The following is a 14955-nucleotide window of genomic DNA, read 5'->3' as shown; positions in this document are numbered from 1 at the left end:
CAAATGTAAATGTGTTTTACAGAGGGTAGCTTCTACTTTTCAGAGCTTCTCGCCTGGCTGCAGTTTCTTAAAAGTAATCAGCCCCAAATAATCCTCATGCCAAAGAGACACATTTTGGGGTGGCCAATTCTGATCCCCCACACTACCAAAAAATAAGGCACCTTGGCATATTGAATATTTTGAGCTGTGGAATTTGAGGAAGCAGCATGTGCAGGAAGGATTTTCATGTGAGAGATGCCCTCGCTATACCCCGAGAAAAGGAACATTGTTATCTCCAACACAGAGGGACCACCGAGAGGAATCTAATGAACAGACCTTGCTGTTTCCCTCAGTTTACTACACTTAGCTGATACCCCTTTTTGTCCTGTCACATTTCCCCAGGACTTTCCGCTCTTCATCAAACCTAGCTTAAAAATGCTCAGGTTTAACCACTTTGGGTCTTCATTTCCTTACAAAGTTTTCCACATAAAACTTATATTAAATAAATTTGTATGCTTTTTCTCTTGTTAATCTGTCTTTTCTTACAGGCCCCCAGCTGATAATTTAGAAGGGTAGAGAGAAAAGATTTTTCCTCCTCTACCAAAGCAAGAGTTTATTAGTTAGGACTCATGACTGCAAATTACAGAAACTTAAAAAATATATATTTACTCACTTAATGTTGTGGACTGAATGTTTGTGTGCCCCCAAAATTCATATGTTAATGTGATATTAGGAGGTTGGGCCTTTAGGAGGTGATTGGGTCATGAGAGTGGACCCTGATGAATGGAATTAGTGCCCTTGTAAAAGAGACCCCAGAGAGTTCTCTCACCACTACCACTGTGTGAGGACACAGGGAGAAGACAGCTGTCTGTGAACCAGGAAGCGAGCCCTCACCAGACAGCGAATCTGCCAGCACTTTGATCTTGGACTGCCCAGCCTCCAAACTGAGAAATAAATTTCTATTTTGTATAGTTCACCCAGTCTATGGTAGTCCGTTATAGCGGCCTTAACGGACTAAGACACTTAACTAAAAGGAAGGGTAGTGGTGCATCTGGCCCTCAGAGACTGCTTGAGTCAGGAAATTGAATACTACCAAGATTCTTTTTCACTTCAGATACTAGTTTTATTCTCTCAGACTGTCTTCATCAATGAAGCTTAAAATGTGACATTAAAAAACTAACATTGACAACTAGAAGCTATGTACCAGGGGGCTTTGGGGAGAAAAAGGAAAAATAAAATCCAAAAAAAAACCCACTATGAACTAACATTGCTCATCTCTCCAATTTCACCACCAGGGAAATACTGAGAGCTGCTTCTCTGATTCTGAATTTTTTAATTCTGCTGGAAGGATGTTGCCTTGCTCTGCTGGTGTCAGGTCTCAGCGCTGGAACAATTACTTATAACCAGAGGGGTGTAATACCATTATTGAGTGGCAGGTGGTTGCCACTAAACCAATTATTTTTTCCAGGGAAGCAGGGTTATCTAAGAAGATAGAAGCTCTCCACTACAACTCTGTAGTTTGTGCATGTGTAAAAAGCATTTCCTGGAAAAGGAGCATAATTAAAAGTACTAAGCGGTCAAAATAGTTATACCGTCTATAAGGAGAGACAAGGCTGCTGCATCTAAAGTTTAAAAATCTGGTGAGGGAGATAGAGTTAACCAAGTACAGTAAACTATGGTAAGTGCTATAATAGAGAACATATGTAGTGCTGTGGGAATGTGTAATATAGCAACTGATACAGTCTAGGGGTTAGGGGAGTTTTGAAGGAATCAAAAAATAAAGCAAAATTTGTAGGGCCCCTTTCATGAGGAGAATGTAAGATGATGAAGAAAAAGATGATTTGAATTATCTGTGATAGTTGCTAGTACTGTAATGTCTTCTATCATGTATAGAATATAGGTGGTTTTAGTAAATATCTAAGATGTACATTTACTTAATGACCATAGTATATCAACCAATGCTTTTAAAAGATTTTATTATTCATTCTTAATTTTTAATTGCAACTTTTTCATTATAGAAACTGTGAGAAAACTGATCCATGTGAATATGAATAGAGACATAAAAATGCCCCTGAGAAAACATGATTTAGAACTTCCAATGTCACCTCATCTTGTCCCGTCTAACCTCTGCATTGATGATATGGAAAACAAGTAGGTTTTAGCTAGGTTGTATATTATTAGGTATTTGAAAGAGTCATTATCAACTCTGTTTTATTCATTGGAAAATGTATAAAGGGATTATCCTAGCTCCAGTTTTTGTTTGTTTGACTGTTAGCAGTATTATTAAACTATTAAGACCTTTGTCAATGAACTAGTATCCATGCCAGGAGTTTTTTGGATGCATAGTTTGACTTTCCTTATCATAAAAATCTCTCTCTAGTAATAATATAATTTTTATAAAACACAGTAATATTATAACCCTGGAATGATTTACTTAAGAGTTCCATATGTTTTCATACTTGTATAGAACAGTATGAATTTTAAATATTTATAAAAGATAATCAATTTTATTGTCACCTATGTGTTTAACTGTTACATTTTCTTTTCATTAGTTTACACTATCAAAGACAAGGCAGCAAGGAAGAACTTGGCCCAGTTAAGGTGAGAGTTAAACAAAAATTTTTTTAAGTTATTTTAACAATTGTGACATGCCACTGTTACCCAACCAGGTTCATTTTTGCCCACCGCCCAGAAAGCCAAACACTGAGATGACGAGGTAGCAGCAGAGAGAGGGTTTACTCACAAGGTAGCCATGTGAGGAAGCGAGTTCATGAGCCTGAAATTTGCTTCCCCGAAAACAGAGACTCAGGGATATATATGGGACGGGGTCAACGTGGTCTGAAATGTGGAGAGAGGTGATTGGAGGTGAGGAGAGGTGAGGTAATGATGATGTGCTCAAGCGTAGTCAGACTTCATGCCTCTTCATAGGACCCATGTTCACAAAATGGCGACATCAGCATGATCTGAGGGGAGAGTTTTTAGCCTCTTCAAGTCACCTGTCGGACATCTCCGTGGGCCCAGTTGATGAGTTGGTGGTCTCAACTGGCCTGAAGTGGACAAGGAGTTCTAATTCCTGAAAAACAGCTCACACACGCATTACCATGGTGATGCAGGCACCAGGAAGATGTTACCTATAGGAGCCTAGCGGGAGTCAGCATATTGCCTAAACAGCACAATTAACAATGAGTGGGTTAAACAGCTAAAAGCTATAATCAGTAATTGCAAAAGGGAAAAAAACTTTAGTTCCTAGCTACTTAATCATCAATGGCTCACTTTCTGCCAGTTTCACCATCAAGTGATATAAATTTTTTGAGAATCAGAGAAAATTAGTTATCCTTTAAAAAAATTTTTAGTCTTTAAAATTGTTCTTTTAGAAGTTTTTAATGTAAGAAACCTATACCTTAAGAATATTTTAACGATTGCTTATGAGAAACCCTTTGGAGTTCTGGTAATGTAGACTAGGCCTTTGTGTGCAAAGCATTTGATTCTGCCTGTCACTGAAGAGCTGCAAAGGATAATTCATTTGGGGAGTTCTACTTTGGGTTCATGTGATCATTGAGCGATTCATGTTTTCAAACGTGGTGACCAGACTATTTTATTTTATATCAAATTGTGATTTTCAATATTCATGTTGATCCCAAGATTATTTTTCTTTTCAAAGTATATTTCAAATAATTATTTTTTAGCAAATAAGACTTTAATCAATTAGAAAACACATAGATTGTGATTAAAGCTTGAAATGTGAAAGTCCAATGCCATATTATTAATTATTCTTTCCTTTGAATAGCCAAAGTTAAGCTACATCAGAAAGATAATGGCAGTGATACTAAAATCTCTTGGAAATCTTTCACCTGAATTGTAGATAAATGAAACTTAGATTTCCTGTCATTAGGAGATGACAAGCAGGAATGGAGTTTGAGGGTAGAGGGGACCATCGGTGAGAAAGGCAGATGGAAAGGAGCTCTTAAGTACAATCTTAGTTGATAACCTCTCTTGTCTTAGTAAGGACTGTCAGTTACTGATGACTTGCCTTTACTTGGGACTTTTTCTCTAACTCGTGACCTTCTTCACTTTTATTTTAACTTTCCTTGTCTCTAGTTTATATATTTTGGCAAATCAAATGATTGTATCTTCTTTCCTATAGTCCTCACAAGTCATGGACTCATATACAATGTTCGAACCTCAATTGAGCAGAATGGAAAACTGCAGCTTCACACCACCATCTTTGTCAGCAGAATTAGCTTCTAACAGAGATATTACAAGACAAAATTTTATTCCCAGAATAGTGCCTAGTCCTCAGAAAGTTGAAAAGAAGCAGAATGAACAGGTACCTTTCTTTTTTTAAATAAAAGTCTTTATTGAGTTAGATAGGTCACAATCTCGTGAAATTTCATTTGTACATTATTGTTTGTCAGTTGTGTTGTAGGTGCACCCCTTCACCCTTTGTGCCCAACCCCCACCCCATCTTTCCCCTGGTAGCCGCTAATCTGTTCTCTTTGTCTACATTTTTAAATTCCTCATATGAGTGGAGTCATACAGAAATTGTCCTCCTCTATCTGGCTTATTTCACTTAACATAATTCCCTCAAGGTCCATCCATGTTGTTGCAAATGGGACGATTTTGTTCTTTTCTATGGCTGAGTAGTATTCCATTGTATATATATACCACATCTTCTTTATCCAGTCATCTGTTGATGGGCACTTATGTTGCTTCCATGTCTTGGCTATTGTAAATAATGCTGCAATGGACATTGGGGTGCATGGGACTTTTGGAATTGCTGACTTCAAGCTCTTTGGATAGATACGCAGTAGTGGGATGGCTGAGTCATAAGGTGTTTCTATTTTTAATTTTTTGAGGAATATCCGTACTGTTTTCCATAGTGGCTGCACCAGTTTGCATTCCCACCAGCAGTGTATGAGGGTTCCTTTTTCTCCACAACCTCTCCAACATTTGTTACTATTTGTTTTAGTTATTTGCGTCATTCTAATGGGTGTAAGGTGATAGCTTAGTGTAGATTTGATTTGCATTTCCCTGATGATCAGCGATGATGAACTTCTTTTCATGTGCCTATTTGGCCATCCGTATATCTTCTTTGGAGAAATGTCTGTTCATGTCTCCTGCCCATTTTTTGATCGGGTTGTTTGATTTTTTTTGTTGTTTGGTTTTTTTTGTGAGTTCTTTATATATTATGGATATTAAGCCTTTGTCAGATATATGACTTGCAAATATTTTTTCCCAGTTAGTGGGTTGGTTGTTTGTGAACAGGTCCCTTTCAATCACTAGTTCTTAGCATTTTATATTTTTGTGATATGCTCTTTTTTTCTTTTTATGGATTGAAAAAATATTAGTTGTGGGTTGCTATAGATATAGCCAAATTAGGAGAGAAATTAAGTATAATAATTCTTCTGAGGTCAAAAACTTAATTCTCTGGGCTGTAGAAGATTATGAATCCCAAAACTGGAATGTTCTTTAACAGTCTTTGAAATCATCATCTTTTTATAAAATTATTGATAGTAAAATTGACCATAGTTCAATGTGTTATGTAATACTTGATTGTAATCACAGTAAAGGAGTAGTTGGTGATGTCATGATGGCCCAGTATACATGATATGGAAAGGATCCTGTGAATAGCAGTACATAATCTCAGTGATGTCATAGTAATCTGTTAAAGTATAAGTTGTGATGGCTTGATTCTTTCTATGACTTGAAAGATAGCTGGTTATATGCACTTCCATCCAAGACTATGCACATATGTGTATAGAGATAGAGATATTTAGTGCTAAAACGTTCAATCGTTGTAGTCTCTAAAGTTAAAATTATAAAAAGATCCAAATTTTTGAAGTTTGAAATATATATGCCATAGAACATACCAAGAAATGATCTTTTACTAAGTTTACATAGAGTTAAAAAATATAAAATTATTAAAGGTTACTATACTAATATATAATGGTAGTGAGTAAAATGGTTATGTAAACACTCTATCTTGTTAACAAGGTTAACAAGAATATTTAGTTTTGAATCTCTCCCATTTTTAGCATGAGGTGGTTTTATGTCATATTTGTGTATTATTTCTAAATTAATTTATAATTAGCAAATTTATAATAATTTATAAATTATAGTTATATATTACAGTATTATAGTTATATACAATATGTAATGATATTCAATTTTATTGAAGTATGTTTTCTGCTTTTCAGAGAAGGGAAAATGAAGTATTGTGCTAGGCTTATTAATTTAAGGACCCAATAATTTTTTGTTGTTGCTTTGGTGAGGAAGATTGGCCCTGAACCAACGTCTGTTGCCAGTCTTCCTCTTTCTGTTTGAGGAATATTGTTGCTGAGCTAACACCTGCGGCCCTCTTCCTCCATTTTGTATATGGGTTGCTGCCACAGCATGGTTTGTTGAGTGGTATGTAGGTCTGTGCCCAGGATCTGAACCAGTGAACCCTGGGCCGCCGAAGCATAGTGTGGGAACTTAACCACTATGCCACTGGGCTGGCCCCCCAATAATTTTCGAGTGATGCAATGAAAAACATTCAGTTACCCGTTCCATTTGTATTTTATAAGACTAAAACTTGCATCCTACATCAGCTTTAACTCATCCTTGCTTTGTGAAATAGTTTATAGGATAGAGAATGAGACCCTGTGTAATCTATACTTGAATAATCTTCTACTTAGAGACTGCAGGTTAGTGATTATCTCCAAAGGGGTAAATAATGTTGTACTTCATATGGCAGAAGAGAGAAAAGAGAAGCTAACGTTCCTGGTAAGGTGTGGTGTCACATTGTGAAGTATTAGGGAATTTATTTATTTGGAGATATATTTGGAGAGATTTCAGGAAAATTAAAATGAGACTATAAATTACATAAGAAAATGAGTTGAAAAACAGGTTAGAATAAAAAGTGGTCTGGGGCTTACTAGTCCCTGGAGAAGTAGTATTGAGCCAATATATAATATTCTCTTCTGTTTTGATTTGTTTGTGTGTTTCTCGCTTCAAGGGATGACATTCTCCCTGCACCATTGACACTGTCTCTCTGAGGCTGAGATGAGATGTGTTATCAGACTTTATTTTCAGCTTTTCTTGATTTTAGACCTTTTTTTAAAAAAAGACTTTTAGTATCTCTTTTTGCCTGCATGTCTTTTTTTTTCTGACTCTTTCTGTCATTGCTTGTCTTTGGACGTCTCGTTTCTGTGTTTCATGGCTTATACATAAAATATACTACAGATATGAATTATTATTGCTGGATAGATTAGTGTTGGGCCATTATAATATCTTTATATGGTACCTTCCTCATTAACAAATGGGTTATCACATCTGCTTTTCACAAGAGTCTTTCCATTCTTTCCCCGTTTTGCACTCAGTGGTAGCGATATTCAGAAAGATTAAAGTAGCAGAGGCTGGCCCTGTGGCCGAGTGGTTAAGTTCACGCTCTCCACTACGGTGGCCCAGGGTTTTGCCGGTTCGAATCCTGGACGTGGACATGGCACAGCTCGTCAGGCTATTCTAAGTCGGTGTCCCACATGCCACAACTAGAAGGACCCACAACTAAAAATACACAACTATGTACCGGGAGGTTTTGGGGAGAAAGAAGAAAGATAAAATCTTTTCTTAAAAAAAAGATTAAAGTAGCAGTCTAAAATTACTTAGTAAATGGAGGAACTGAGATAAGTACAGTTGTTTCCTTGGGAGAAATCATTATTTTCTGTCAGCGATATTTAACTTTTATTTACTCAAGATCTTGGTGTTCCGGGTCTTTTTTTTTTTAATCTTTTTTTACCTCTGAGAAAATGGTTAGCTCACCATAGATCAACCCTGTTATTTTAGCAGTCATTCAAATACTGACACTGCTTTCATTATTAGAACAGTATTTATTTTGTTTTCAATAAGGACACTCTTTCTTTTAGACTAAAAAATACATTTTTAAACTATAGATGTCTACTTAAATGAGGTTTTATGGTAAATTATTTAAATTGTATATATGTACATTTACCCTTTTGGCAGGTTCTTCCTTTTTTTTTTTAGCTCAGTAATGTTAATTATTCTAATTCCGTGATTTCCAAATTAAACAAAAATCAAGATGCTTTCAGTCCATCATATAAAACAGCACAATTTGGAACATTATTTGAAAGATTAAACAGGTAAGCAAAGATGTTGAAGGAAATAAAGAACCTGTAGCATGCTTTCTTTGAGTTATTAATTTGATTTTACTGGACAGAAGTATTTTGTTAGAAACGTAAACAGACCTAAGTAAAACTTCCAAGGAAAAAAAAACACTGTAAGTAAAATGTAGCATTTAATTAAAGTAGTTATAAGTAACGATTTTCTGATGTACGTATCTACCTTTCATTTATTTATTTTAAAAAATATTTTGGGCCAAGGTGTTTTGCATCTGTTTTATAATCCCTGTTTTATGAATTACTACTTTCTTTTTCTTTATCATAAACATAATAATTTTTTTTTCATATTTATGGTAGTTGATCAGTGCCCCATTTTTATTTTCTAGGTGTCTGTATTTAAACTCTGGTTCGTTGTTTTAAAAGACATTAAACTTGTAAAACCAGTTTGAATCACTCTTGGTAATCATAGTGAGAAACTTTGACTCTGTAATTCTGTCTCAGTCTTCCTCATTTTAGTAAATGGCACCACTATTCACTCAGTTGCTTAAGCCAAAAACAAGTTGTACCTGATTCCTTCCTTTCCTTCAACTCCCAATATCTGTTTCACAAAGTATTGTCAATTCTGTATTCTAATAAACTTTAAAGTTATCTACTCATGTCTCCATCTCTACAGGTTCCATTTCATCTAAGCCACCACTGCCTCTTGCCTAGAATTGTAATAGCCATATAACAGTTCTTTTTGTTTCCTCTTTGTCCTTAGGTCTATTTTTTTTCACACTTTATTAATGTATAATCAACATACCATAAACTGAACTTATCTAAAATGTGCACTTTGGTAAGTTGTGACATATGTCAAAAATAATGACCATTCATCATCCCCAGTAGTTTCTTTGGGCACCTTTGTAATCCCTTGCTCTGGCTACTTTACATCCCTTACTCCCATCCCAAGGCAACTGCTGATCTGCTTTCTATCACTGTTGATTAGTTTGTATTTTCTAGAATTTTATATAAATTGCATTAATACAGTATGTTCTCCTTGTTTTGGTCTAGCTTCTTTGACCTAGCATAATTTAAGATTCATCTGTCGTTGGTTGTGTATATCAATGGTTCATTCCTTTTTATTGCTGAGTAGTATTCCATTGTATGGCCATAGCACAGTTTATTCATCTGTTGATGACCATTTGGCTTTTTTCTCCAAGTTTTGGCTATTCCAAATAAAGATGCTATGAAAGTTCATATAGAAGTCTTTGTTTAGACATATGCTTTCATTTCTCTTGGGGAAATATCTATGAGTGGAATGGCTGGGTCATATGGTAGGTATATGATTAAATTTTTAAGAAACTGACAAACTGTTTTCTAAAGTGATTTGTACCATTTTACATCGCACAGCAGTGTATGAGAGTTCCAGTTGCAGCATACCTTTGACAACACTTGGTAAAGTCAGTCTTTTAAAATATATGCCATTCTAGTCAATATGTAATAGTATCTTACTTTGGTTTTAATTTTGCATTTCCCTAATGACTAATGATGTTGGCATCTTTTCATGTGCTTATCAGCCATTTGTGTATCTTTGGTGAAATGCTTACCTTTTTCCTTTCCTTAGTGGTGTCTTTTTGAAGTAAAAAAGGTTTTAATTTTGATGAAATACAGTTTATTAATTTTTCATTTAGAAATTGTTTGTGTGTTGTCATAGCTAACAAGTCTTTGACTAAGCCAGGGCCATGAAGATTTTTTCCTATGTTTTTTTCTGTCTTGTAGTTTTAGATCTTACATTTAGGTCTATGATCTGTTTTGAGTTAACTTTTATGTATTGTGTGAGGTAAGGGTCTAAATTCACCATTTGCATTTGTGGAAAGGAAAGAATATCTTTTCCCCACTGAATTGCTTTGGCGCCTTTGTTGAAAATCGATTGACCAAAAATGTAAGTTGTTTTTCTTTTCCCCCAGGAATCTCAGTTCTGTTCCATCGGTTAATTATGTCTATCTTTATGTCAGTGCCACACTGTCCTGATTACTATAGCTTTACTGTATGTTTTGAAATTGAGAACTGTATTAGTCTTCCAGTTTGTTGTTCTTTTTTGAAAATGTTTTGGCTTTTCTTAGTCCTTTGCATTTCCATATAAATTTTAGCATCAACCTGTCAGTTTCTGGAAATCAAAAAAGCCTACTTGGATTTTGATAGGGATTGTATTGAATCTGTAGATCAATTTGGGGAAAATTGCCATCTTAACAATAATGATTTTTCCAATCCATGAACATGAAATGTTTCTCCTATTCATTCTTTTTTGAATGTCGTAACAGCTTTATTCATAGTAGTCCCAAATTTGAACTAACCTAGATGTCCATTAAGAATAGAATATTATGGGGCTGGCCTGGTGGCATAGTGGTTAAGTTTGCATGCTCCACTTCGGTGGCCTAGGGTTTGCAAGTTTGGATCCCAGGTGCAGACCTAGCACCACTTGTCAAGCCGCACTGTGGTGGCATCCCACATAAAATAGAGGAAGATTGACATAGAGGTTAGCTCAGTGACAATCTTCCTCAAGCAAAAAGAGGAAGATAGGCAACAGATGTTAGCTCAGGGCCAGTCTCCCTCACACACACACAAAAGAATAGAATATTATATAATATTCATGCAGTGAAATAATACACAGAAATGAAAAAAAATAAACTGCTGATACATGCAGTAACAAGCATCTCCATGGAAGAATCTCAACACAAAAAGAGGACCATTGTGTAATTCCATTTATGTGGAGTTCAGAACCTGGCTGAATTAATGAATGGTGATAGCACTCAGAATGGTGGTTACTGTTGGGAGGTGTGGACTTGGAGGGGCATGAGAGAACCTTCCAGTGTGTTTGAAGAGTTTTATTTTTCCAGATTTATTGAGATATAATTGACAAATAAAAATTGTATATATTTAAGATGTTCAAGATGATGATTTGCTATACATATACATTGTGAAATGATTACCACAGTCAAGCTAATTAACACATTCATCACCTCAAATAGTTACCATTTTTGGGTATGTGATCAGACCACTTAAGATCTGCTCTATTAACAAATATACAATTTACAAGTATACAATATAGTATTATTAACTATAGTCGTCATCTTGTACATTAGATCCCCAGAACTTACTCATCATATAACTGGAAGTTTGTACCCTTTGACTAATATCTCATTTCCCCTACTCCCCAGCATCTGACAGCCACCATTCTATTCTCTGCTTCGAGTGTGACATTTTAGATTCCATGTATGGGTGAAATCATATAGTATTTGTCTTTCTGTGTCTGACTTATTTCACTTAGCATAATGTTCTCCCTCTTCATCTATGTTGTCACAAATGTCAAGATTTCCTTTTTTATGGCTGAACCATATTACATTGTGTTTGATCTTCTTTAATTTCTCTGAGTAATATATTTTTTTTTAAAGATTGGTACCTGAGCTAACAACTGTTGCCAATCCTTTTTTTTTTTGTCCTGCTTTTTCTCTGCAAATCCCCCCAGTACACAGCTATATATTCTAGTTGTGGGTCCTTCTACTTGTAACATGTGGGGTACTGCCTCAATGTGGCCTGATGAGTGGTGCCATGTCCGCGTCCAGGATCCGAACCGGCAAAACCTTGGGCCGCTGAAGTGGAGCGTGTGAACTTAACCACTTGGCCACTGGGCTGGCCCCTCAGTAATGTATTGTAGTTTTCAATATATAAGCAGTGTGCTGCTTTTGTTAAATTTATTTCTAAGTATCTTATTCTTTTTATGCTGTTGTGAATGGAGTTATTTTCTTAATTTCATTTTTGGATTGTTCATTGCTAGTGTATAGAAATACAGTTAATTTTTGTATATTGATCTTGTATCCTTCAACTTTGCTGAGATCATTATTAGTTCTAGTAGTATTTTTGTGGATTCTTTAGGAGTTTCACCATACTGGATTATGTTGTCTATAAATAAAGGTGTTTTTATCTCTCCTTTTTCAATCTGGTTGCCTTTTACTTGTTTTTCTTGCCTGAGTGACTACAACCTCTAGTACAGTGTGGAATAGCAGTGACAAGAGTGGCCATGCTTGCATTTTTCCCACTCTTAGGGAAAAAGCATTTAGCCTTCACTATTAAGTATGATATTAGCTGTAGGTTTTTTTGTAGGTGCCCTTTATCAGGTTGAGGAAAGTCCCTTCTATTTCTAGTTCATTGAACGTTTTTATCATGGATTTTGTCAAATGCTCTTTCTGTGTCCCTTGAGATTATCATCTAGTTTTTTCCTTTATTCTATTAACATGTAATATATTACCGTATTTTGAAGTATTAAACTACCTTGCACTCCTGGGATAAAAGCTGCTTGGTCATTATATATAAACCTCTTCATGTAATGCTGGATTCGGTTTGCTAATATTTTGTTTATGATTTTTGCATCCATATTCATTAGGAAAATTGGTCTGAATTTTTCTTTTCTTCTTATGTTTTTTGTCTGGCTTTCATATCAGAATAATACTGGCCTCATATAATAAAGTGTAAAGTGTTTGCTCTGTTTAATAGAAGAATTTGTGGATTCTTTAGATGTTTTTGCATCAGGGCTATTCTTAGTGGGAAGGCTTTTTACTAATTTTTTTTACTTGTGTAAAGATCTATTCAGATTTTCTAATTTCTTCTTGAATCAGTTGTAGTAATATGTGTTTTTCTAGGAATTAATCCGCTTCATCTAAGTTGTATGATTTGTTAGCATAAGGTGATTTATAGTATTCCCTTGAAATCCTTTCAGTTTCTGTCAGGTTGGTGTTGATGTCCCTTTTTGAGTTCTACATCTGTGTCTTTTCTCCTTTTTTTCTTGGTCAGTGTAGCTGAAGATTTGCTAATTTTATTGGTCTTTTTAAAGAACTAAGTTTAGGGTTTTATCAATTTTCTCTGTTTTTGTGTTTTTCATTCCATTGATTTCTGCCCTAATGTTTATGATTTCCTTTTTCTGCTTGCTTTTGGCTTAGTTTGCCTGTCTTTTTTTAGTTTCTTAAAGTGCAAGCTTAACTTACTGATTTGATATATTTCTTCTCTCCTAATACAGGCATTAAAAGGTATAAATTTCCCTCTAAGCAGTGCTTAGAGGCCAACCAATGATTAGTTGGAGGTTGTGTTTAAGTACCTTCAGCTAACAAGGCTTCCTCCCTTGCACAAGACCTTACACTCAGCCAGGGATGAGTAGATACCTGTAGCTCTTTCTGGTCTCTCCTGAGTCTGCACTCAGCCTTACACATGTATGCAACCTTCCAGACCACCAGGAGGGTCTGGGAGTTTATCAAAGCCTCTTGTACCTTTTTGTTTTCTGGATCTCTCTATGAAATTTCTGGATGGTTTTTGCTTGCTCCAAATATCTGAGCCTCAGGCAGCTGCAATTTTGGGCTTCTTTGATAGTTTGCCACCAAGACAATGATTATTTTTGACAAATTCCCTGGGCATGAGTCTTCCACCTTCCCGACCCTCTCCAGACAAGCTCAGCCTTGGTAGGCTACCAGCCATGGAGTTGGGGGTGGAGGGATGGTGGCAGCCTCAGGCTAAAACTCCACAGGCTCCCAGTGGTTCTACTAAGGTTGAGTAGTTTTTCTTGAAGTACTGCTTCACAGTTTATTGGATGCCATTGGTCACTCCCCATATTTGAGATGATGTTTTTGGTGAGTGTTATCTGGTTCTGTTACTGCTTTTAGGGGACAAGATTTGCCAGGTTTCTCAGTCTCTCATTCCAGAAGTCTGGCCCCACAATTGATTAATTTTGAATGTTAAACCAACCTTGTATTCCTGAGATAAACCCTGCTTGGTCACAATGTGCTAACCTTGTTATGCATTCATTGGATTTGATTTGCCAAAATTTTGTTAGGGATTTTTACATTGGTCTTCATGAGGGAGATTACTTTCTAGTAATATCTTGTAATATCTTAGTCTGGTTTTGATATCAGCCTAATGTTGGTGTCATAGAATGAGTTGAGAAGTATTCCCTCTGTGTAATTTTCTGAAAGAGTTTGTGTAGGATTGGTACATTTCTTCCTTAAATGTCTGGTAGAGTTCATCAGTGAAGTCAGTTGGTATGAAGTTCTTTTTGTGGGAAGGTTTTTTTTTTTACTATAATTTCCATTTTTTACTAGATAGAAGGCTAGTTGGATTCTTATTTTTTTAGTGAGCTTTGGTAGTTGGTGTCATACAAAAAATGTATCCATTTTATCTATGTTGTAAAATTTATTGACTTAAAGTTATTCATAATATCTCCTTATTATGCGTATGAAATCTTTAACTTCTGTAGTGATGTCTTTTCTCCCATTACTAATATGGGTAAGTTGTTTCTTCTCCCCTTTTTCTCAGTGATTATTCTGATTAGAGACTTGCCAATTTTATTTATTTTCTCACAGAATCATCTTTCAGTTTCACGTATTTCTTATTTTTGTTTTTATTTCATTGAATTCTGCTCTTATCTTTATTTCCTTTTGTCTGTTTACTTTGGATTTAATTTACTCCTTTTTTCCTGATTTCTTAAGGTGAAAGCTGAGGTCATTGACTTGAGACTGTTTTTCTTTTCTAATGCACATGTTTAGTGCTGTAAATTTTCCACTAATTGCTGCTTTGCTGCATCCTACAAATTTTGATATGTTTTGTTTTATTTTCATTCAGTTAAAAAACTTTCTAATTTTCCTTTTGATTTCTTCTTCACTCCATGAGATATTTAGAAATTTGTTATTTGGTTCCTAAAATTCCCAAGACTTTTCTGTTATCTTTCTAAATTAATTCCATTGTGGACAGGGAACATCCTTTGTGTGATTTGAATCCTTTCAAATTTATTGAGACTTGTATTATGGTTATGAATATAGTTTACATTTATGGCAACAAT

At 35.4% G+C, this 14955-nt stretch overlaps 1 protein-coding gene across 3 annotated transcripts in view; it reads left to right on the top strand.

Moving 5' to 3' along the window:
* Nucleotides 1-14955, top strand: part of LOC111772204 (regulator of DNA class I crossover intermediates 1-like) — a 75569-nt gene that overhangs the window by 31886 nt on the left and 28728 nt on the right. For all 3 annotated transcript variants that reach the window (XR_011431675.1, XR_011431674.1, XM_070248970.1), the window contains 4 exons: nt 1998-2130; nt 2532-2580; nt 4124-4306; nt 8002-8117. Coding sequence is in view for 1 of the 3 variants with exons in the window: in XM_070248970.1 (XP_070105071.1) it covers nt 1998-2130; nt 2532-2580; nt 4124-4306; nt 8002-8117 (481 nt within the window). In the remaining 2 variants the exon portion in view is untranslated. The remainder of the gene's footprint in view (nt 1-1997; nt 2131-2531; nt 2581-4123; nt 4307-8001; nt 8118-14955) is intronic.

The sequence above is a fragment of the Equus caballus genome, chromosome 23, assembly GCF_041296265.1.
Source record: "Equus caballus isolate H_3958 breed thoroughbred chromosome 23, TB-T2T, whole genome shotgun sequence".
Taxonomy (NCBI): Eukaryota; Metazoa; Chordata; class Mammalia; order Perissodactyla; family Equidae; genus Equus; species Equus caballus.
This window is presented reverse-complemented; position numbering and strand designations above follow the sequence as displayed.